At 50.2% G+C, this 22,861-nt stretch overlaps 1 protein-coding gene across 2 annotated transcripts in view; it reads right to left on the minus strand.

Moving 5' to 3' along the window:
• Positions 1-638: 638 nt before the first annotated feature.
• The window catches only part of BICD2 (BICD cargo adaptor 2), an 85,333-nt gene continuing 63,110 nt past the window's right edge, over positions 639-22,861 (minus strand). Inside the window, exons 3-8 of one of the 2 annotated variants that reach the window (XM_036738178.1) lie at positions 17,039-17,191; positions 14,805-15,263; positions 12,164-13,186; positions 9,601-9,752; positions 5,606-5,816; positions 639-2,908 (exon numbers count right to left, since the gene is read on the minus strand). In XM_036738178.1, the coding sequence (XP_036594073.1) occupies positions 2,903-2,908; positions 5,606-5,816; positions 9,601-9,752; positions 12,164-13,186; positions 14,805-15,263; positions 17,039-17,191 (2,004 nt within the window). In that variant the 3' untranslated portion in view covers positions 639-2,902. Of the gene's footprint in view, positions 5,817-9,600; positions 9,753-12,163; positions 13,187-14,804; positions 15,264-17,038; positions 17,192-22,861 lie in introns of both variants that reach the window. The other variant, XM_036738177.1, reaches the window with a different exon arrangement.

Raw genomic sequence — 22,861 nt, forward strand, 5'->3', positions numbered from 1 at the left:
CAATTTTGGGTGAGGGTGTATGGGGTGGGATGGGGTGAAGCAGGGCTGGCTGTATTCAAATAACTGACATAAAATCAAAGTGCATCAATAGGACATTTTTTAGAATTGGGGTCTAGTTTACTTCTGCATTCTCCTGGGTGGTCTCGTGGTCGGTCTCTCTCTCTCTCTCTCAAATTTATTTTTTATTTTTAGTTTACAACATTCAGTTCCACAAGTTTGAGTTCCAAATTTTCTCTCCCTCCCTCTTCTCCCCCCTCCCCCCCCCCCAAGAGGGCATGTGATCCCATATCTCTCTCTCTCTTTTTAAAGAATGGATTTATTTTCTTTTTTCTTTTGAGGCTTCCTTATCCCATCACTTGGGTCTGTGGGCTCACTGGGAGGTTTTCCATTTACTGCTGATATCACCCTCCGTCCGTTTCTTTTCAACCTGTGCAACTCTTAGGCGCAAGTCTTCTAGGTCCTCCATAGAGAACCATCAGGAAAATGGGACTGGGTGGATGGATGGTTAGGACTAGATAATCTCTCTGGTCATCTTCATATGCAAAGGCTCATAAAACCCCAAACCATACTGCCCAAAGCTTCTTAGAGATCAGAACTCCACAGGGAAAATACAGTTGAGCAAGAGAAGACAAGATACATTTTCATCTTTAAAAATTTTTTTTATTATCGATAACTGCCAATGTGACTCTCTTTACACAGGCCGGCTGTTTCCTATAAATATTGGTTTTGGATTAATTTAAAAGTCACACTTTTGCACCCCCTAGACAACGGAGAGTTACCCAATCATGAAAATTCTACTTGTAAGAGTTCTCGTCCTCATTCTTTCTTCTCCTCTCCGCAAAGAATGAGGACGTTTTTGCCTCTTCAGGTCTGTGTAAAGGTTCCTTGGCAGGAGTACATGCATATGACTTTAAAATAAGGACCAATAATCCGCCACTAAGGGTAATGCACAGAGAACAGAATACAGTACGTAGACATCATTTCAAATAAATACCCACATATAGACAGATGAAGTTATTTTAAATGCAACAATATTTCTTATAAATCAATACTGTAACAGAAGGTGAAAATAGAGAAGTCCCCACATCTAGGAATAATAAATGTTTATTCCAGCAAACAGAACTCATTTGTTCCTGCCATTTATATTATTATTATTTATTATTATAATTTGTACTTTTTTGAGGGAAAAATATGTTCTTTTTCCTCCCGAAGTACCAATTTAATCACTCACACTAGCCTCAACAAAAGCCCGGAGGCACGAAGGCCCCTTGGACTTTTGTTGAAGTCCTTTTTCTGTTTCTGTTTCCTGAAATTACAAAGATTAGATACCACATGCAAGAGAAGGTATTAATGTCTTGCTTTCACATTCGCAAAGAATACTAATGGTTAAACCATGCCCATCGCTGCTGCCATAGAAAGCGAACAGAATACCTACTGCTAACACCCATGGGTGCTGCAACCAGAACCGCCCTCCTTCCTTTGCACAGCTTGCTTCTTTGTTCAGTAAAAGTCCGTTTGGTTCCCCAAGTGTATTCAATGTTTTGTGTTTGCTTTTCTTTCTCGAGCCCTGAATTTGCCAGGATCCGCCTGGTAAAGTATCACTGACTAACAGAATTTTGCACAATTTCTCATCTCTTGCGGGATATGAAGAGACCCATTTCCAAGACCCAATGAGCTGGGGCGCTCGCTTTACTTTGTGTTTATTGCTCCACATCCTTCCAATTCCCAAGCAGCTCGTCCCGGTTCCTTTTTTTCTAGACTAAACTATATCCTAGGATTTTCCCTCAAATTAGCAAAGGCACTACTGGCAACAACGAATAACAAAAAGGCGTTGAAATTGAACACCCTATAATTGACAACTTTAGAATTTTTCTTTCTAAATGTACCACAATTTGGCACAACAAACAAAGAGGTAACGAAACAATTCCAATTTGGAATTTCACTGGTACAGTTGTAGAAAATTCTGTTAATCAGTCACGCTTCACGAGCTCCCCCAATCCAGAACCTCTGGAACTTGCAGGTAATACTGCTGCTTTATCCCTTTCATTTTAGTTTTCAAGTGCCTATTACTGTTTTAACCAGAGCAAAGTCAAGTTTTCTTCTTGTTACATAGAACTATTCCTAAGAATAATAATACAATATGAAAAAACCCCAGAATTTGAATACCCTGGATTTCGTAATGAACATGGCAGTTAAAAATCAGTCATTTAAAACATAAACCATAACATTTCATAATTAAAAAAGGCTGCTGAAGCACAGCACATAAGAGTTTAGCAGAGTCACCCCACTTGAGCTGGGGCTCTCATCTAAACAGAGTCTAGAGCAAAAACAACCCCAAAAAGCTTACAAATTTCTGCAACATGCCTCTGGAGAAATCAACAAAGACAAACCCATGATGGAGACCTACTGTGAGCACAGACTGCTGCTTCTCATAGATCTTTTCTACATGAGGAATTAAGGAAGCTAATACAATACCAAAATATGAAAAGTGCACAGGTTTAACAATCAGATAAGAAAGCAATATAGGTAACAACCAAAAATGGCTTCCCCCCAGTGGTGCCCTCCCTCCCTCCCTCCCTCCCAGCCCAGTCTGAGCAGTAGACTCATTGTTTGTTTGAAGGCGGTTTCTTCAGCACTTGTAAAAAATTTTTCCTGCAGCAATATGAGCACATGAGGTGTGCAGGTTTTCTCCTTCCAACCCAGGATATACAATTTTGAAAATGAGTGCAGTTAGGACATTTGTGAGAAAAAGAAAAAGAGAGAGAGTGGAAATTTGGGATTTCGTCCATTCCTTTGGGCAACCAGAGCTCCCTGGGCTGGTTTAGCCACCAGCATGAGCAGTTTAAGAAAGCTGCAATCTGACCGAGGGCACTGAGGGCCAATTCCGTCTCCGGGTACTACTCTACAGCTGAAAATGGGGGGAAAAATGAAATCGTGTTAGAAAAAACAGGTCATGTATCCCATTAAGAGGCTTGACATCTTAATACTGGCAGCACTTGGAGAGCTACAGAGCAGGTTAGTGGGGTGGCGAGAGAGGACCCAAGTGTTGGTCTGTTAGAGGAGCAGCCCCTGAGCCGAGGGGCTGGGAAGCCAAGAGGGCCAGGGAGAACTGGGCTGGGGCATTTGCTGGAAAAAAAGATTTCTTACAAGTACTGAATGGAGAGGCTGGAGGAGCAAGGGGCCAGAAGCATCAGGAGAGTTTATCAGTGAAGCTAAATGGTCTCTGGAAAAACATGCAGGAAGTGTGGGTCATGCGGGCTAACGCCGAAATCCAACCGACAGGAGCCTGCTCGAGGAGGTAGGTGATGGCTGAAGAAATTTCCCATGTTAAAAATCCGCAAAGAGCCAAGTAAGTAGAGGCTAAGATTGGACACAGACCAAGCCCAGGAGAAAAGAGCAAAGAACGTACAAGCCCCACAGTCTTTCATAGAGCATCGTCTACACGTGCAGCCAAACTGGCAGGATGGATTCATTGTTTCACAACTGTGTCACATTACTACCTCGGTTTGGGACCCAAACACAAACATTTGGCGACGACTTTGAGAAATGATGGAGGCTGAAGACAACCTGAAAGGTGTTTTTAAACCAATGACGGGGCTTGGAAACAGTCACATCATCTCGGGTCCCCTGATAACACTGATCCCTTTTTAGAAAAATCTCAAGGACTCGGAAAGCCTTCCTGGGCAGCAGGTCTCATCTCCTGAAATCTGTCCTTGTACCACTAGGCTGTCCCTTAGTGGCCCCTCTAGGCCTGGGTGCGTGTGGGAGCAGCTTCCCGCCCCCAGGGAAACACCGGCATCATCGCATGGAAAAAGGAGCCAGTGTCTGCTGGAGGATCTAGTCTGAAAGAAGGAGGAAAAACATAAAGGCCAACTGGGGCCCCGGTGGGGGCGTATGGGGGAGGGGGGACTGGAGCGGCAGTGGACTTAGTGCATTTGCTTCTAAAATAACATAAGCTGCTCATTAGCAAAATCAAAGTCCTAATTCATGAAAACAAATGGTTATTATAGGAGACAGAGCATATACTGAGCTTTCTCAATCTTTTTTTCTTATCTCAGCTATTTTCCAAAAAGAATTTATTGAAAAAAAAAAACAAACCCAGGACAAAACCCCCCATTTCTTCAATCTGCTTGTCCTAATATCAGCCCTGGAAACCACATTGGTGATTTCCATTCTTTAGCATGTTCTAGATGTGAAAAAAGAACAGGGCTCCCCATAGAAAAGGAAGGGAGGGGCATCAGGCACTTTGTTTCAAAAGAAAAACCAAACCATGTGCCTCCTCTGCCTCCTCAATCCCCTAGGCCTCAGCACAAAAACAGCAGCTTCTGGCCTTCCATAGCCCTCCAGGCACCAAGCTTAGAGGGCCTTTTGTCTGATTTTGGTTCTTGGGAAATTGGACTCAAGTGTCTAAAAGTCTCCAGGAAAGTCTCCGAATCACCAGAGCTCTCCAGTGGGCATCAGCAAGATGAACTGGTTTAATTTCCTGCACCTACAGCTCGCTCTGCTTGCATAAGAAATGCCAGTGTGTGTATGTATGTATGTATGTATGTATGTATGTATGTATGTGTGTGTGTGTGTGTTTTTAAAGAATCCTTTCTTCCTCAGCTTAGAAAATCTGCTCCCTGTGTGTGCTTGGGTAAAGCTAAGCCAGGACAGTCACACAGGGAACAGGCTGGATCTCGCACACATTCCTACCCACACTGACCTAGCTAAGTTCATGCGTGGATGGCCTGTGGACACAGCATTTCTTTCCTAAATACCACATGCTGCAAAAGACTACCTAAGGCTGGCCCAAGAGCCACTTTGCCAGGTGACAGACTACGTCAATACACACCCTATCTTATGTCATATTCCCGAGGGGGGGTTAAATTGCATAACTTTTATAATATATATGTATATATAACATGAAATGTGCAAGTTTGGGAGAACCAATGTACCTCCCACCCACCTCCTGGAAGCTCACTCAATCATCTTTCCCCCCAATGACTAGTGGCCCAACTTCTACTAATGGGCAAGTCACGAATCTTCTGTGACAAATGCCTGATTCTCCATGCTGTCCTGCAACGATTTCTGGGACCACCTCATCATCTCCAGCCTGCCTGTCCATCTGAAAAGGAGGCTGGGAAATCTGATGTGTGCTTGATACAGCCCAGGAAGGGGCGGAGGTCATGTTTGTGCTCTACACACTACAGCTGGTGCCACCCAACATATACAGATTCGAGGACACGCTCCCTTTAATAGAAAAGAAAAAAAAAAGGATCCCCCCATCCATGTTCATGGTGGAAAGGGTCCAGTCCCCACTACAATAACTGTGTAACTAGTGACATCCCCCTTACGCATGAATCGCTCATTGTCAAGACCAGCGTAATGCAACGTGTACGACACGGTTGGTAAGGACAAACTAGCAATAGCCTCCATCGCTGAAACGTTAGTGGGGCGTTAAGCAGAAAACAAAGACAGCGGACGGTTAGATGTGCACACCATCCCACGTGGCTTCCCGAGAGCCTCCCTAGTCACAGTAAATCTTATACTTCTCGCTGCAGAACACCTGGTTGCCAAGCATGGCCCCCTCGGGCCTGTCCGCACAGGACCGCAGGTGACTTACACTTGGGGTGTTGCTCTTGCCTTTGGAGCCTGATTTGGTGCGCCCCCTCTTCGCCTGCTCGTGGTCGAGCTCCAGGTGCTCCAGCCGTTGCGTCAGGGCCAGCTTCTGCTGGATGGCCATGCGGAGCAGGGAGTTCAGGGTTTTCTTCTCGTCCTCCGCGGCCGCAAGCTGACGCTGCATCTCATCCAGCTGGGTGACGTACTCATCACATCTGCAATGACAAGGGACCGGAGGAGCCTTAAAAACGGGCCACCGCTGCCCACTGGGAGAACTCCCTGGGAGTCTGGCAGGTGAGAAGCCAGAGGTGGGAGGGTCCAAGGATCAGCTCATGAGGTAGCGCTGAGTGGAGCGCCCAGGCCTCCCACATCCCTCCTATATAGCTAATGAAGAAGCAAGTGTGAGAGGGCTGCCCTCTGACCCCCAATCCCTTACCAGCAGAAAGGTCACTAGCACTGGGCATGGACACCTTTAAGGGCAGGCCTCCCCAGCCCCAAGATTCTGGAGTTAGCCTCTAATACTGCCCAGATACGAAAGGAAGTCCCAGACAGAGGATCATCCAGTTTCTGCTTGGAGTCAGCTAAGTGGTACAGCAGAGGGAGCACTGGACTGGCAACCAGGAAGGCTTGAGTTCAAATCTAGCCCCAGTCACTTAACTATGCCAACCTAGGCAAGCCACTAACTTAACTTATACCTGCCTCGAGGGAATGAGACAACGAATTTTCAAACCTTAGTGTTACTATTATTGGCGAGGGGACCTTGGGCAGCCCTCGGGGCGGCCCGTTTCATTCAGGACAGCTCTAAGGTTAAGAAGCCTTATAAACACGAGGCTGGTTTCCTGTTGGTAACATATTCTCAGGTTCCCAGTCCCCACTCACGGGGTTTAAAACAGCAAGATCCCCATGATGACCACCAGGGGGAGACAGAGCCCAGCAGTCAACAAAAGTCCGGGCTCCGTGAGTGTCTACTCTTTGATGTAAACCTAGTGTTTCTGAGGGCTTAGAGGGCTACAAATTGAGAAGTTGCCTGGGACTGGAACATGACACATCTAGAGAGTGGGGATGGAGACATCTGAGGCTTGGAAGCATCAAGCCTCTAGTCTGAGACCTCGAGAATGAGGCAGGATTGGAACCCAGGTCTCCCTGATGCCAAGCCCAGTGCTCTATCCACTCCGCGACGTGCTCAAAGTCAAACGAGTAAGTCAATCTTGGGAAAACCCGGTTCATAATGCCGCTTCTTAGAAAACCCATCATGCTTTCCAGTTTGCCAGAACTGTCCTGTAAGAGAGGCAGGCAGTACAAGTGCATCGTCAATGATCCCCAAAGAGTCTCAGGGAGGCCTCCGGACTCCAAGTCCAGGGCTCCCTCCTATGGGTCTGGCCCAGACAGTGCCGTCCCTAGGGGTTTCCAGGGAACGTGTACTTGTCCTCCGAGGTCAGAGGGGATGGCCTCTTCTCAGAAGCCTTCACAAAAGCACAGAGTTTGGCCACAAGGAGGCTGCAACTTTAACTGATCCGTGTGTCTGTTTAGATGGGAGAAGTCCAGCGGAAAATGGTCATTAAAATGCCTTCCAAATAGCGATTGCATCCATACATGTGTGCCTATGTCAAGGGCAGACAACCCAGAGAACAATTAACCAGGTAGATACCATTTTGTGACACTTCTTAGGCTATTATATGAAATTGCTATTTGCAATACAACCGCTTATGTATGTGTCTTTTGTCCCGAATTAGACTGATGACTTCCTAGTCCTAGAAAGGTGTCAAGAAAACACTGAACCCAAATCAGAGCAGGTGCTGCTGTTGGCCATGATATTTTATTTATAAAATGAATGGCCTCTAAAGGTCCTTCTAGGTCCAGAACTCCATGAGACCGATAGTCTGCGGACCCTAGCTTTATTTCCTAGCTGTGTGATCGCAGGCAAGTTATCTAGAGTCAGATGACCTGGTTTCAAATCCTGCCTCCTTGGTTGAAGGAGTTGGACCCCATTATCCCTAAGGTCCCTGCCAACTAGGATTCAGTGATCCAAATAAACACCATGAATGTTCTTTTAAAAGATAAATATTCTAAAAAACTCCCAGGTATTCGTGAGCATTTGACTCCAAAAAGCTTCTGCTTACAAAGGAGGGCCAAGGAATGGGACCGAGCTCTGAGCTGGACAGGTCCGTTAGGTCAGAGACTGGTGATGGCAGAAGAAAAGTCTCAGAGAGCCTCCTGGGAGCCTCCACTCAAGATCATTGGTGTCTTCTCTACAGCTTCTACAGAAAATCCTTTCGTAGCTTAGGAGGAGCTCACCTAAGAATTTCCCATTTCGGCCCCGCTGACAGCATCAGACACAACATGAGGCGTAAGAGAAACATCCCGGCAGCAGGAAATCCCAGCCTGGCTCGACCTACATCTGATGACCCACATCGAGGCAGTAGTGCTGTACTCACTACAGATTTCCAGTGCATTCCAAACCTAATTAAAGGGCTTCACCACCTGGTAAAATCCCAGGTCGGGCTTTTCCCTTGTGGTAGATCACAAGGAAGACAGGCCTCCTCTGGTTCTGAGCTCTGCCTCCCCTCTCTGCCCCTCCTCTTCCCCTTGCCTTGGGTTACAGATGAGGGGATCACCTGATGCTCCAAGCAGGAAAGCTTTCCCCTCGGACCTGCCTCGACAACTGGAACGTGAGAACAGGATTAAGAAAGAAATCCCTAAATACCCTCACCTTGGCACCAAACGGTGAGAATGTTTCTCCTGGCCCTTTTTCTTGCCTGCCTCCCACCTAGCTTCCTCCTGTCTCTGGTGTAAGCCTCCCATCTGCATTGCCTAGTCTCCTGGGACATCCTGATTTGTCTTAGGAAGGCCCAAGGCTCCCAAGTTATCAAGAGGAGGAAGATGAGGACAACCCACACTGGGTGCTGAGGCCCTGGCTTCCCTCCTTCCTCCAGTCCTGCTGAAGGCAGCTCAGGGAGCCCCTTGGCAGGGCAGCCCTTGGGCAGCTTGGGAGGCCCATTCCTCCAGGGAGAAGGGGATAGGCTGGATGCCAGGTGTGGTCCCCAACCTCTGGGGTGTTATCACCTGTCTCAGCCACTTGGTGAAGTAAAGATTTACTTGGCAGAGAAAAGGCAAGCTCTTAGGGGTGGACAGGGCAGTCCATTCCCAAAGGTGCCCTCCTCAAGGGTTCCCCATGGAAGTGACATCATTTCACCCCGGAAGATCAGGCCACAATCTAACCTCTGTCTTCAGAAAAATGGTCAGACGGCTTCCTGTTCTACTGCTTGTAGAGACAGGAGAGTGGAAGTGAGCCTGAGGACCAGGCTCCCCTTGAAAAAAAGCCAGGCAAGGATTAGACATAGCCCATGATCTGTTTCCTGACCAAATGCTCTGGGAAAACACACTCCCAATTGATCTGTGTGGGGGCCTTCCCAACCCACCACAAGAACTGCCTACCTGATGGTGAGATTGTGCTCTAAAGTTCACACGTGTTTCTCTCTCTCTCTCTCACACACACACACACACACACACACACACCTGGTGCCCCCTCCATCTGGGTAGCACAGAGGCCATGGAGTCGGACTTCAAATCCCTGCATTTCTCAGCCTTGGTTTCCCCTTCTGTAAAATGGATAATAACAAGAGCCACTTCACAGCCAAATTAATATGTATTCAATGCTCTGGAAGCCCTCACACACTGCACAGACAAGCCTGCTGTGATTATTCAGGCTTTTCTTTGTGGATAAATAAGAAAAGTGACCCCTCTCTAGGCCTCAGCATTCAGAAAGCGATTTCCTCAGAACTACCTGGGAAGATCAATGGTGCGAGGGCCACTGTCCCAATCTTACAGATAAGGAGACCGAGGCTCAGAAAGGAGCAGGACTGGAACCTGGCTGCCAGTGTCTGTCTGCTGCACCCAATGTCTCAAAGCCCAGATGAGCCGTGTACTCAAGGCCCTGTGAGGCCCTTGGCCTCATCCTCAGGACCACCCAGGTCTGGCAGTGAAGGGGGAGGGGGTTACCTGGTGGCAAACATGGCCCGCAGTGAGGAGAAGGTCGCAGCATCCTCCTTCAGGGCTTTCAGCTCGTTGCGGAGCTTCATCATGGTCTCTGTCACCATGGCCTTCTCATTCTCATATTTGCTCTTGAGGTTGGCCAGGGCGACTTCAGCTGTCTGGGGATGATGAAGCAGAGGAGGGATATGTGTGAGTGACTCGGGTTGGGGCCTTAGGAAGGCAGGGAGCCTCGTCTGCGCCTCCCCACCGGGCAGAACCCCCACGAGCCAGCAGGCGCCTCATCCTCCCCAACCTCAAGGGCCCAGACTCACAGCACCTCAGAGCCAGAAGGGACCCAGCGAGGGTCAACCCCACCTGCCCCCCAGAAGAGCCCTCCCTACAACCTGCCTGATGTGGGATCACCTGAGCCTCTGCTCGACGGCCTCCAGGGAGGGCAGAACTCTGAGGGGGAAGCTTGCTTCTCTGGAAATGCCAAGACAGGTCAGAGAAAGGACTTTAATGTCAGGAAATCTGCTGGGAAGAGGAGTGTGTGTGTGCGGTGTGGGTGGTGTGTGTGCATGTGTGCGTGCATGCGCGTGTGTTGAGTGTGCCTTGGTGAGGCCCTCCTGAAGACCTCAGCTTCTATGGCAGCAGATGCCCTGCCAAAGTGGCCAGGACCAGCCAGTCTGGGATATATCTCTGTCTCTGTCTCTCTTTCTCTAGAACTACAAGTCTTCTTTCAACTCAAGCTTAGGAGACCAAGCAGGAAGGCAACTTTGTTGGGCATGGAGCTGCCCAGTTGGTCGGGCTCAATGATCTGCTGCCCTCGGGGTCACAGGATCAGAGATGGGGAGCCCCAGAGGCCATTATCTAATCCAACCCTCTCATTTTATAGGAGCCGACTGCAGCCCCAAGAGATTGCAGCATCACAGGGCCACCCCGTCCAACCTCTTTACTGAAGCCCTTTGAGGCCAGATTCGACCATGGGCCCTCGGCCTGGGGAGCTCCCTTAAGTGCTCTCTTGGCCCATGCTCACCTTGCCTACACTTTACTTACTATGCTTCACTTGGATATAGTTTACTTATTAGAGGAAGGTAGTAACAAGTTCAGCCAGAAAAGGACAAAGGGGACCCCCAGCAGGCTGTGCCCAAGCTTCCTCGCTAACATCCCATCCCATTGGCCATGATTCCTCTGGGGCTCAGCACGCCACATTCAGGCGTCCACCCCACCATCCATAGCTCTCTACCATATAAGACAGCCTGGGTGCCCTCTTGGCTTAACTTCTCAGACCCAGAATCACTCTACCAAGAAGGCAGGAGTCCTGCCTGCCATATTTCACTGAGGAGTTTTGAGTTCCACTGTGCCAAACCACTACATTAACAACTATAAGATCGCATCTGTCTATACTGGCCTTCAGTCTCCACTATCCAGGTCTTGGAAAACAGATCCTTATGGATCACCATCTTGTTTCTTCCTCCCCTAACCAACAGAATGTGGACTCCTGGAGGGCCAGGAGCAGGACACCACGGTCTTCTTCTCTTTCTAGCCCCAGCACAAAGTACAATGCTCTGCACTTCCTAGTTACTTAATGAATATTTGCCCAATTTAACTGAAGGAGAGTTTATCCATTTCCCCCTTGACTCATAAACCATCACTCTCAAACACCTTCCTTCACCCCTGAGGAAGATAAAACATTCTTCACACTAACTGCGGACGCCAGCGCCAAAGGCACAAAGTGAATGGGCAGTAGCTTCTCCAATATGCGTATTTAAAAGTAAACTTGTGCCCAGCACATAGTGGGCCCTTAACAAATGAGTGTTGGTTAATGAAGAGCAACAAAGAACTAGAAAGAGATAGTCGTCACATCAGCTGGAGATTGCTAAACAAAAGGCTGCACGTAGATGCCAAAGGACGCTCTTGAGCTGTGAGAAAGGAAGGAGAAGAATTCCAGGAAACCTAGGAAGACTCCTGGTGCCTCCTTCAGGCTAAGGCACTAAGGCTCCGCTCTCTTATAATCTTCTGTTATATTGGAGAGGTGCTTTAAAAGGGACCCAAAAGATGGCCCGATCCCCCAGGAACCCCTTAGTAAAGATGTTTGAGATGGTAGGGGGATGGCAGACAGAAGGCCTGGTGCACGTGTCATGGTGACAATGGCATTGAGCACTGAACATCTGGCGGTGGTAGAGAGGAGGCCAAAGGAAGAAGGGGAAACTGAGGCAAACTCCTATGGCTCTATCATTTTTCCAGAAGTCAATCTTGTCAGAGTCTGACTTTCCCTCTCCAAACTCTGTGTAGATACACGATTCCTTTACCATGCCATGACACAGCATTTCCTTTCCCAAGCAGCAAAGACTCACCATGTTTGTGCTTTGAGGGGAAAGAGCCCAAGCCCCCTCAGCAAGGGAGGAGACAAGCCTTTCTAGACTACTCTGTGTGGGCCTGGGTGCCAACGACACCCACAGCCCCCTTTTCAAAGGCAGTTGGTTCCAAAGACCAGTTCTGGTCCTATTCAGCCTGCAGGGCAAGGCCACCTGTTCCAGCAGACACCCATCAGAACTGTGTGCACCCCTCACCCAGCCCTGGGTCTTACCTGCTTGTTGGCTTTCAGCACGGTCCTCAGAGTGGCAATCTGCTCTCGCTTGGTGCTCAGCAGAGACTTCAGCTTCAGGATCTCCTCCATCAGGGCCTCCTTGTCCTTGTCCACGACTGGCCCCAGCTCCTGCGTAGCCACACGCTGGCGAGAGAGCTCCATGGTGCGGTCCACGGCTGCCTGCAGATGTTTGATCTGGTCCCGGATGATGGCGATCAGGTTGTAAATGTTCATGGGCTCCTTGCGGGGGTCTGACACAGGGGATGGCAGAGAGGAGCTGGGGGAGGGTGAGCTGTCCCCGCTTCCATTCTCTGTCTTGCCCAGGTCGATGGCCAAGAGCCCCTTGGAGAGCAGGATCGGCGAGCGCCTCCCTTTGCCTTCGGGGCTGATGCGCCCACCGCCCTTCCCCTCCTTGTAGTAATCCAGCATCACCCTGTTGGGGGTCTCATTGTTACACATGCAGACATGATGGTAAAGGTTGGCCAGCTCCTCGCTGAAGGTCACCAGCTCATCCTGGGCCACAGTCAGACTGCCCTGAGTCTCCCCAGCCACATCACTCACTTTCTTCAGCTCCTTCTCCAGCCTGGCCATGTGCTCTCGGTCCAGCCGACTGGACTTCTCCAGCAGCGCGATCTTCTCTGTCAGGGCCTGACCCTCGGTCTCGTAGCGGCCCTTCTCCTCTTCATACCTGGACGCACACTCCTCATAGCGGCCCTTCAGGGTCTTCAGCTCCTCCCTCAGCTCGCCCATCTCTGCCATGGCCACCTTGTACTTGCACTCCAGGATCTCGGGGCCATTGATGTCTACCTCGTAGTAGTCACCGTCCTCGTGGCTGTCGCGCTCCTTCTCATTGTCCAGCGCTGACTGGCGCTCCTTGCTGACCTGGAGCTTCTTCATGGCTGTGAGGTTCTCGGTGAGACGACTGACTTTCTCGTGCTGCTCGGACAGGGCTCCCCGCGTGGACTCGAGCTGTTTCTGGGACTCCTGCAGCGTCGAGAGCAGGGTCATCTTTTCTCGCTCCATCTGAAAAAGCATAAAACGGGACTATGATTCTGTCGGCCATTCGTCTCATCTCAAAGGCAGAAGACACACAGTCAGCCAATGGGTCCTGGACAACCATTTCTCCCTCTGAAGCAACACAATGGACAGTCAAACACTAGGCCAGAAGCAAAAAAAAGATAATGCCCATGGGCCTTCCCTCGAGCCACCAAAAATAACGTTAAGCAGATATTCAAGGTACTTTCAGAAACATGAATAGAAACGCCCACAATATCGTCCCTGCCTCCTCATGAGACCAGCGGATCAAGGAGATCAGGATAGGCAGTCTGACGAGGTGTAGACGGGCCTCGGCAGTCAGGAGGCCCTTGGTTCAGTCCTGCTTGTGACCCTGAGGAGGTCACAGCGGCCCTTCCCCTCCACTTAGCCTTTTAGTGTCCCCAGACACCTCTCTCTCTCTAAGGCCACTCATTAGGGAGGATCCAGTCATACAGGACAGGCCCTTTGGTGAGTTCCCCCATCCTATCCACAGGAAGACCTGAAGCTAAGCAGACCTAGAGTGGCTAAGTGTAGAGTGCACTGCCTTCAAGGAATGTCTCCCTGGGAGGTCTGGGTCAAAGGGACATTCACTTCCCTCCCCATCAGGGAACCACAGACCACTAAAGACAGCCCAAGCGTCCCTTCCTCCATAAGACCTTTCTGATCCCCTGAGCTCTCAGGACCCCTCCCCCAAGCACTCTGGAAGTCACACACTATTTATTTCACATTTTTTACTTCCTTACTGGTGTGAATGTCATTTCTCCTAAGGAGAATGTAAGCATCTTGAAGACAGGAACAATTCTTGTTCTTGTCTTTTTTACATTGTATTCTCAGGACCTAAGCCAGTACCTGGGACACAGCAGGTGCTTAATCTTTGCCAATTCTAATAGAGTGATGTCCTGTTCCTCCTCATCTTATATTATCTAGTACTGGTCATAGAAAGGCTTCGATATATAGAAGCGTCATGATGCCGAGTACTCACAGGGTCTATCACCACTTCTATTTTAGAAGCTGGAAAAGTGAGGCCTAAGAAAATTCAGCAAGGGGCTTAAATCACTCATCACTCCCACGGCAGAGACCCTGGGCTCCCCAGGCCCCCATAGAGGTGATATTCCAGGCACTACTATGAATAATGGGGACTTCAGGACATTGAGAGCGAAGCATCCTGCTGCTGAGAAGTGGTGGGCTACAGGGGTAGAACGAGGCATATATTATCGGATTTGCTTTTCTTGGGACTTCTCTGTTACAAAGGAGGGTTTCATCGGTGGTGGTGCTGGGAGGGAGATTGGGGAGGGCAGGGAGTCATTCGAAAGTGACGGTGATTTTATTTCAGATGTATAATTGATACCACATTGCTTGACTTCTCAGTGAGTAGGGGAGGGAGAGAATCTGGAACTCAAAATTTAAAAAGAATGCTAAAAATAAATTTTTTTTAAAAAGAGAAAGTGATGGTGATGTCAAGGAAAAGCCCTCTACCAACCAAACAATAAACAAAGAAGACCAAGGACCTAGTGAGGCTGTCCAAGGCTTAGATCTTCTTGCCATCTGGCCATAGCATTGGAACGTGGAACCAGAAACACGGGGATAAGCGGGCAGTGCCTCTCACCTGCATCAGCTGCTGCTTCAGTTTCTGGATTTCTGAGATGTTGAGCTCGCTCAGCAGGTCAGACACCAGGCTGGGGGCTGGCGGGAAGCCCTCCTCCTTCTTAGGCGTGGACGTCTTGTTGCTGTCACAGGCCGCCATCTTGTGCAGCCCACCGTGCTCGAAGCCGTTCACCATGACGTCATCATTGTTGGGCTCGGCCGTCTCATCGCTGAACTTGAGGCCGTCCAGGGAGAAGTTCAGGTGGCTGGTGTACATGGAGTCATTGATGTTCATGTAGTGGGACAGCTCTTTGCGAAGGTTGTTCTTCTGCTCACGCTCTGTCTTCAGGGTCTCCAGGGACTCCTCCAACTGGCGCTCAGAGATCTCCTTGAGGCGGATGGCATCCTCCAGCTGGCTGTTGAGATACTCTGTTTCCTCTTCCAGCCTTTTGATTTCGTGTTTGAGGCCTTCAAACTCCACCTGGGAAGGAGAATATGCAAAAAATGCAGCAGTCAGACACAGGGGGCCCAGATTCCTCCCCTGGGCCTCTGGGGCCCCCTCCTCTTCTCAAGGGAATCCTGGCACCCAATGCCTCATCAGCCAGGCCTTTTGGAGCTGATGGAGTGAGCAAGGTAAGGGCCAGTGTGGCTATTCTGTGAGCAGATGAGAGTCCTGATGTGGCAGAGGCAGGAGCAACCCTCTGGGGCCTTAGTGGGCACAAGCCTGGCTTTGCTCCTGGGAATCCCTGTGGGTAGATTCTGGACTGAGTTTTATGTGTATGTGCATCCCCCTCGGTATAATGGGAGCTTCCTAAGGGCAGGTGCTTCTCTGTTTCTGTCTCTGCAGCTCACTGGGCTCCATCTAGACTCAGCCAGAGGTTCAGAATTAGGTGTATGAGTAGGGGAGAAAGTTCACGTAGAAGACTTGGGTTAGTGGGTAAGGAATAAGGAAGGAGGGAGTCCATCCTCATGGGCTAGGGAATGACCCCTCCAGCCATTTCTTCCTAGGCTGGGGGTGCTCTGCAAACGTGTCATCATCCCCCCAACACTATACATGGCAGCCTGCTCGGCTGGATCTCACTGCCGACCATCAGGCAGTGGCTCTGAATGGCAGAGGCCCAGGGATGGTCGGACCTCAGAGGCCTTCCCATCCATCCATCCATGCATCCTCACTTACACGTGGTCTCTAGCCTTCTCTTAAATCTCCACTGAGGGTTATTTTAATCGTTGGTAGGCTGTTATTTAGTTTTCCTCCTGACATCCAGCTCAAATCTCTGCAGTTTCTGCCCCTTGCTCCTGGTTCTGTTCTCTGGGCCCAGGCAGAATATAAAAGCCCTCCAGATGGGAGCATCACCCTAAAGGTGGGGTGTCGTTTCCCCCCCACACACCTTGGAGGCCTTTAAACAAGAACCTGGACCACTTAGGACGTTATGGAGGGGATTCATTTTACCTATGGGATCAACTAGGCCAGGGGTGGGGAACCTGTGGCCTCGAGGCCACATGTGGCCCTCTAGGTCCTCAAGTGCAGCCTTTTGACTGAACCCAAATGTCACAGAACAAATTTCTTTGGATTCAAAGGGCTGCACTTGAGGACCTAAAGGGCGTCATATGTGGCCTCGAGGCTGCAGGGTCCCCACCCCTGGACTTGCTGAAGTTTCTTCCAACTCCAAAATTCTTTGACTCTGTGAAATACTTGGATGTTTTACCATGTCTCCCTTAAGAGATTATCTTGTTTAGGTTCAGTATCCCTAATTCCTTGCAGTAATCCTCTTGGGACAAGGTTTCTGGTGTCTTCCCCAACCTGATACCTTCTCTGGATATATTCCAGCTTGTCTAAATTCTCCCTAAAATAGGGGAGGTGAGGGTTGGTATAACTGAACTCAACTGGATGTGGTCTGACCAGGGCAGAATGCACTAAGGCAATCACCTCTCCTACCTGAATACTATGCCTCTCTGAAGCTTGTGGTCCACTAAAATCCCCAGATCTTTTTTTTTTTTCACCTATCTGTTGTCTGGCCACACCTTCCCAGGCTTATCCTGGTGAAGCTGATTTTTTGAACACACATACAGGATTTTACTTTTGTTTCTCCGATTTCTTCTAATTAAGATTCAGCCCCATATTCTACCCTGGCTCCTGACTGTCACCCAGGGCTAGACCGAGCAGCATGGACGGAGATAGGGAAGGAAGCAGTTCCCTGGCCTGATGCCAGAGGCAGGAGAAGGGCCAGTCTGACCGCTAAGCCTTCCGCTACTTACTTGGTTTTGCTTCAGGACGGACACTTGCTTCTGGAGGCAGATGTTCTCCTCCTCGAGCTCCGTGTAGTCCTGCAGCAGGCGGGCTTCTCGGAACTTGTACTCCTTAATGTCATCTCGCAAACGCGCCCTCTGGATCTCCACATTCTGGTTCATCTGTCGGGGAAGCAGCAGCAGAAGCGGGTCATCGAGGGCCTGGGCCCTCCCCAGCCCCTGCTTCTGAGGGGCTCCGGACACAGGGCACCCTAGCTGCTATCGGCGGGGGGGCTGGGAAGACCACTCTAAGCTGCTTCCCAGGCTCACAGACGAGTCTGGGGACTGAATGGTTAAGCACAGAACCCAAGACGCTGGAGCTGGCTGCAGACACTGATCGATACTGAGGAAGAATCTGGGTTTCAAAGAACAGATGAGGAACTGTGACTCCCTCCCCTCGGTCAAGAGGTGGGAGACAGGAGTAGAGTTAGTCATATGGGCAGGGGGGTGGGGGTGGGGGCGCTTAACTCTTGCTGCAAAAGAATATTCAATGGGCACATGGGGGGGTTGCAGCTGAATATGTGCTTTGCATACATTAAGAGCTCATTAAAGGCAACTTGTTCAAATGACAACGCTAAGAAAAAAACAGAAGGCATTCACGATATATTTTAAAAAGCAAACGTTGGGATCTAAACTTTTGGGCCCCCTGAGCTGCCAGAACCCACCCCCCTCCCCTGGCACTAGTCATTAAGGGCCATCCTGGCTTCAGTTTCAGGGTGGTCTACGCAGCCCACCCTGGCCTGTAGGCGGTGCATTACCTTGCCCAGGATGACAAATCTGCCCCGATTTGATGCATAAAGACAACACTGTCTAAAATAATAATGCTTCTCGTGTATCTGTCAGCCAACAGTTATAGAGCCATTTAAGGTCTGCAAACCACTTCAGCTAATGCACCTTCACATTTATCTGATTTTGACACACGCTGGATCCCTGACAAATACCCGGTCAGGCTGGCTTCCGCCCACCTCCCTGTTTCTGTCGGCAATCCTACTCTGAGTTACTTTCAGCTAGCTCCTGCCTCCCTTCACCCCATTCAACCAGCTGCCAAAGCTTCTTAATTCTCTCTTTGTCTCTGTCTGTCTCTATCTCTCTTTGTCTCTGTCTCCCCCATCCCTTTCCCTCTCTCCACAGAGCCACAAGTCTCACTTTGGCTCCATCATTCATAGCCTTGATTATTTTTCATAGCCTCTTCATTGAAGACTTGATCTCGAGTCTTGTATTCTTTCCAACTAGACCTTCCCTGGCATGTGCTCCTTCTCTTACCCCTTAAACATGATGAGGGTCAGCCCCCCCATCCACTCTCCCTTGGACGGCTCCTCCTGTCCCATAGATTCAGTGGCCACACGGCCTATGCAGATGACTCCCCAACACACACAGCCACTGCACACCTCCTCACAACTCTGCTCTATTTCCAGTCTGCCAGCCACCCAAGTACGTCACCCTCAGCTCGTCCAAACTGGAGTTTATCACTTCTCTCCTTAATCTCTCTCTCAGTTAACACCCCATCAGTCCTTCTCCCAAACTCTCAAGCTTGAGAGTGACTTTGTAGTGGCCTTTAACATATCCTTGTCATTCATTCTCCAAACTGGCCCGTGGCCAAGCTGACTGGCAAGGTGATGCCTGCCTTCCTTGCTCTTTCCCCATTCTAGCCGGATTACCTGGGGATGTGGCTTTCCCCTTATTATGTAAACTTCAAGCTCTAGAGGCCGGGTCTATCTGAAGATAGGCCTTCGACAGCCAGCATATTCCACATGTCAACAGCACATCAACTTAAAAAAAGTACTAAAATACCTACTATGTGTCAAGGCCCTATGCTAAGAGCCAGGGAGAGAAGGTGCTTACAATCTACTGGAGGGGTCTGCACAAAGATCAGAGTGAGACTCTGCAGAGGACAAAGGAGACGTCTTCTTTCAAGACCTGGTTTAAGCAAGGCCTCCTCCAGGAAGTCTGTCTTGACTCCTTCCTCACAAGCCTTAATAAATCTCTCTCATCCTACCCTCTCCAAATCCCTTCTGACCACCTAATAAAATTGCAGAATTCAAGGGCTAAGTGGGATCTCATTTTACAGATATGGAAATAGGCTGAGAGAAGAGCCTTGGTTCAAGTTACATGGAAGCTAGTGTTTGGTAGGGATGGGCCTCAAAATCATCCTACGTTGTAGCCAATGCTAAGCCAACATCATCTCTCACACAGATCCTCTGAATTCCGATATTCTGGCTGATCTGGGCAAACGTCGGCATGTGAGAGAGGCCCATGGTCAGATAAGGCTGGGGTCGCAGCCAGCAACCCACCAAGTGGGGTCAGGTTTATAGGCTCCTTGGGGGCCGCCTGTCTTCAATCCTAGATGCTTTGATATCCCCTTCTCCCCTTCCCCCACTCCCCTGCTGCACCACAATGGCCTCTCAATCTCCAGCCCCCCTTTCTTACCCATCCGGTGCCAGCCTCCCAGCCCCAGCTTCCCCCTCACCAATCCATTCTTCAAACACTGTCCTGATCCCTCACTGAATAACCTTTGCTGGCTCGCCACTGCAGGACACAGGCCAAAGTCCTTTACCTGAACCTATGGGGGCTTTGTAACCCCAGCACTTAGCACAGTGCCTGGCACATAGGACAACTTACTAAATGCTTGTTGATTGACTGGCAGATGTTTTCTCCTGTAGAATGCAAAGTCTGTGAGGAGTCTGCAGGCCCCTTCCCCCCAGCTGGCAGAGAGGCTCTTGGTACGTGTCAGTAACAAAAGGAGTCTGCAGTTGTAATAGTGTTTTTTGCCTCACAAAGGGTTCCATCTCTGTGACATTATTTGGCCTCATTTTCTGAATGGAACAACCCCATTTTTTTCAGGGCCTCTAGAAACTGTCTCAGTCAATCAGCCAACAATTATTCTTCCACCCAAGCCCAAGTCCAAGGACAGCCATGGAAAGGAAAGTCGCCATCTTGAGGGAGCATCACCCACGGGGCCTGTCCTGGTCACAGATGATGGGTTGGTCTCTACCCTGGGGAATGTTTCAGGGTCCCTCACTCAGCCCAAGAGGCTCGGAGGGGTCAGCTGATCAGCTCGTGCTAAGAGAAGCCCTGGGAGGCTGGGCCTGTCAGCTCAGAGAACACGTTCTAGGCCCCTGGGGCAGACTGACCTAGCCATGAGGGCTGCCTTCTACACCTCCTTGTAAATGACAAATGAACATGTTTAAAACTGAAACTGGAAAACCAGGAGTGAATCTTCCCACTGCACTAGCCAAGGCCCAACAGCTCTCTTCTGTGCAGTCAGCCTGGAGCTGGGAGGGACCCATCTTACAGGGTGGGAAAGCTGAGGCCCAGGGCAGTCCAGCAACTTGTCCAAGCTCACACAGGAGTACATGGGACAAAGCAGGAGGACTCACACCCAAGCCCCTTGCCTCTAGCTCCAGGGCACCACACTGCCCTTCTTTACAGCACTCAAGAAAACTCAGAAGTGACAGGAGAGAAAGTGAGTCCACCTCATGGCCCCAGAAGGAGGAACTGAGCTTCTGTGGGAGGCCTGTGTAGCCTCCCTGTCCCTAGTAGCACACAAAGGTCCCACTTGTCCTTCAAGGCTCAGCCCAGGGGATGCCTCACCCAGGAATCTGCCTGGCCCCTCATCTCTCCTTCCTCTGGGGCCACAAGTCAGAGTCTGTAAAGAAGGGTTGGCCACATTCGCCTTCTTGGAGCTGCCTCCCACTGCAGCTCCATCCTTGGCTCCTCTCCTTTCTCAAGGCCCAGGGCTGTCTCCTCCCTGAGCCCCTCACCCTCAATCAACAGAGACAACTTTATATAGCTCTGAGGTTTGTGGAGCACTTTCTGGCTACCCCTTCAGAGAAGAAGCTCGCTGAACGTCAGAGCCCTGCTGTGCATGCCCCACCTTGCACCTATGACCGTTTGATCCTTACAACACTGGGAGGTAGGTGCTGTTATTATGAATTGTACTTTGCAGATGTGGAAACTGAGGCTGAGTGGTTAAGTGACTGGGCTAGGGTCACACAGGTAGTAAGTGTCCAAAGAAGGATTTAGCTTCCAAGTTTGGTGCTTTACCATGGGGGCTGCCTAGAAGCAGGAGGAGGGCCCAGGAGCTTGGCATGGCCTGGAAAGAGAAGCCTCCAGGGCTTCTGGGGCTCCCTGGGTCATCACAAAGAAAACACCAGCAGGAAAAGGCCTCTGCTGGCTTTTGGAGGCAGACAGAGGCTCTAGGGGAAGGAGGCAGGATGCAGTTATGGCAGGAGAGGTCTGAAAGTGCCCAGGCGCCTGTCCCAGCAGCAGAGGTCCAGGCTGCTGCCCCACAGGCCATCTGTATGGGCTGCCAAGAGAGGATATCCAAGAGACAAAGGACAGGATGGAAACCCTGCACTGCCCAGAGAACAAGCCCCAGACAGGCTCTTCTTTCCCCAAGGGAGGGCCTGCCACGCTTCCCCCCCGGGAGGTGACAGCCCCAGCCTCTGCAGCTGCCACAGGCACCGTCCTGCAAAGCAGAACATGGATCTGAGCAGATGGGCAGTGAATCAGAGCTGGTTGGGGCAGCAAGACACAGCATCTGCTGGGCCCTGGGCAGAGCCAACCAGGGAGCCCCAGAGCCTGGGAAAGACCAGACATAACGGCCTGCCTCCGAGTCTGAATGTAGGAGCCTCAGGTCCATAAAACAGAGGTAGACATGGGGTGTGAAGGAAGCTTGAGGTGGTGTAGTTCAACCCCTTCATTTTACAGGTGAAGGAAGAAACTGAGGCATGGTGACTGGTCCAAGACGGCACAGATGCAGAGCGAAAGGTGGGATCTGGTTTTCTGGCATCAGACACACAGCTACTCAAAGATTGCTTTTCTCAAATGATAAAGATGGCTCTGAGAAGGGCACCCAGGGGAGTAGAAAAGGCTCTTGGGAGAAGGGGTCAAAAAGTTACCCATGTCTTTGCACCAAAGAGGTGGGGACCCACAGGGGAAGGATGCTGCTCCACAGCCACACAATCACCCAGGTGGCTGCCTCAGGTTGCTTCCCACGCAGGTATGACCAGTCCGTCCACCTCAGCACAGCTCTGTCCTCTGTGGCTGGGCTAACCCCACCTCCAACAGATCCTGAATGTATCAAATTCACATGTGTCTGTATATCTGTGGCTCCCCTATTAGACTGAGCTCCTTGAGGGCAGGGGCTGTCCTTGGCCTTTCTCTGTATCCCTGACAGTTGGCACAGCGCCTGGAACACAGCAGGTACTTCATAAGTGTTCACTGTTGTTCAAACCCAGGTCTCCTGGCTCTTGGGTGTAGTGGGAGAAGGTACCTCAGGGATTAGCTAGTCAGGTCCTCTCAGTTTACAGAGGAGGAAACTAAGGCCTGCCCTTCACCTCGGCTGCTCACGGCTAGCCTGACTGCCAGGCTGAGAACCAATGTGGAAAGGAAAACACCAGAACAGCTGCAGTGCTGCACCCCCACCTGATGTCTGGATCTCAGGCACTGGTGGGTGTTGACTATGAGCCAGAACAAACCCAGCTTGCTTGGTGGCTCCCAAATTAGTGCCTCATTAAAACTTTACTGTTTGACTAAGATTTCACAGTTTTCCTTTTTAACTCTAATAAAGGTGTTGGAACTCAAAAAAATGAAGAAGCCGGTGACTTTGATTTCCTGAGGGCACCCGGTCCTGCTCCTGCCTCCTCTGGTCCTGGGCTCAGGGTCACAGACGGTGCAAATAGTCAGAAGGGAAGAAGAAGGCCTGAGGGGCAGTGGGTGACACCATCTTCCACGGGCTCTAAGGTGGGACCCTTCCCTGGGTCCCCAAACCCTTCTCTAAATGCTTCTGTC

This window comes from Trichosurus vulpecula, chromosome 9 (genome assembly GCF_011100635.1).
Source record: "Trichosurus vulpecula isolate mTriVul1 chromosome 9, mTriVul1.pri, whole genome shotgun sequence".
NCBI classification, from domain to species: domain Eukaryota; kingdom Metazoa; phylum Chordata; class Mammalia; order Diprotodontia; family Phalangeridae; genus Trichosurus; species Trichosurus vulpecula.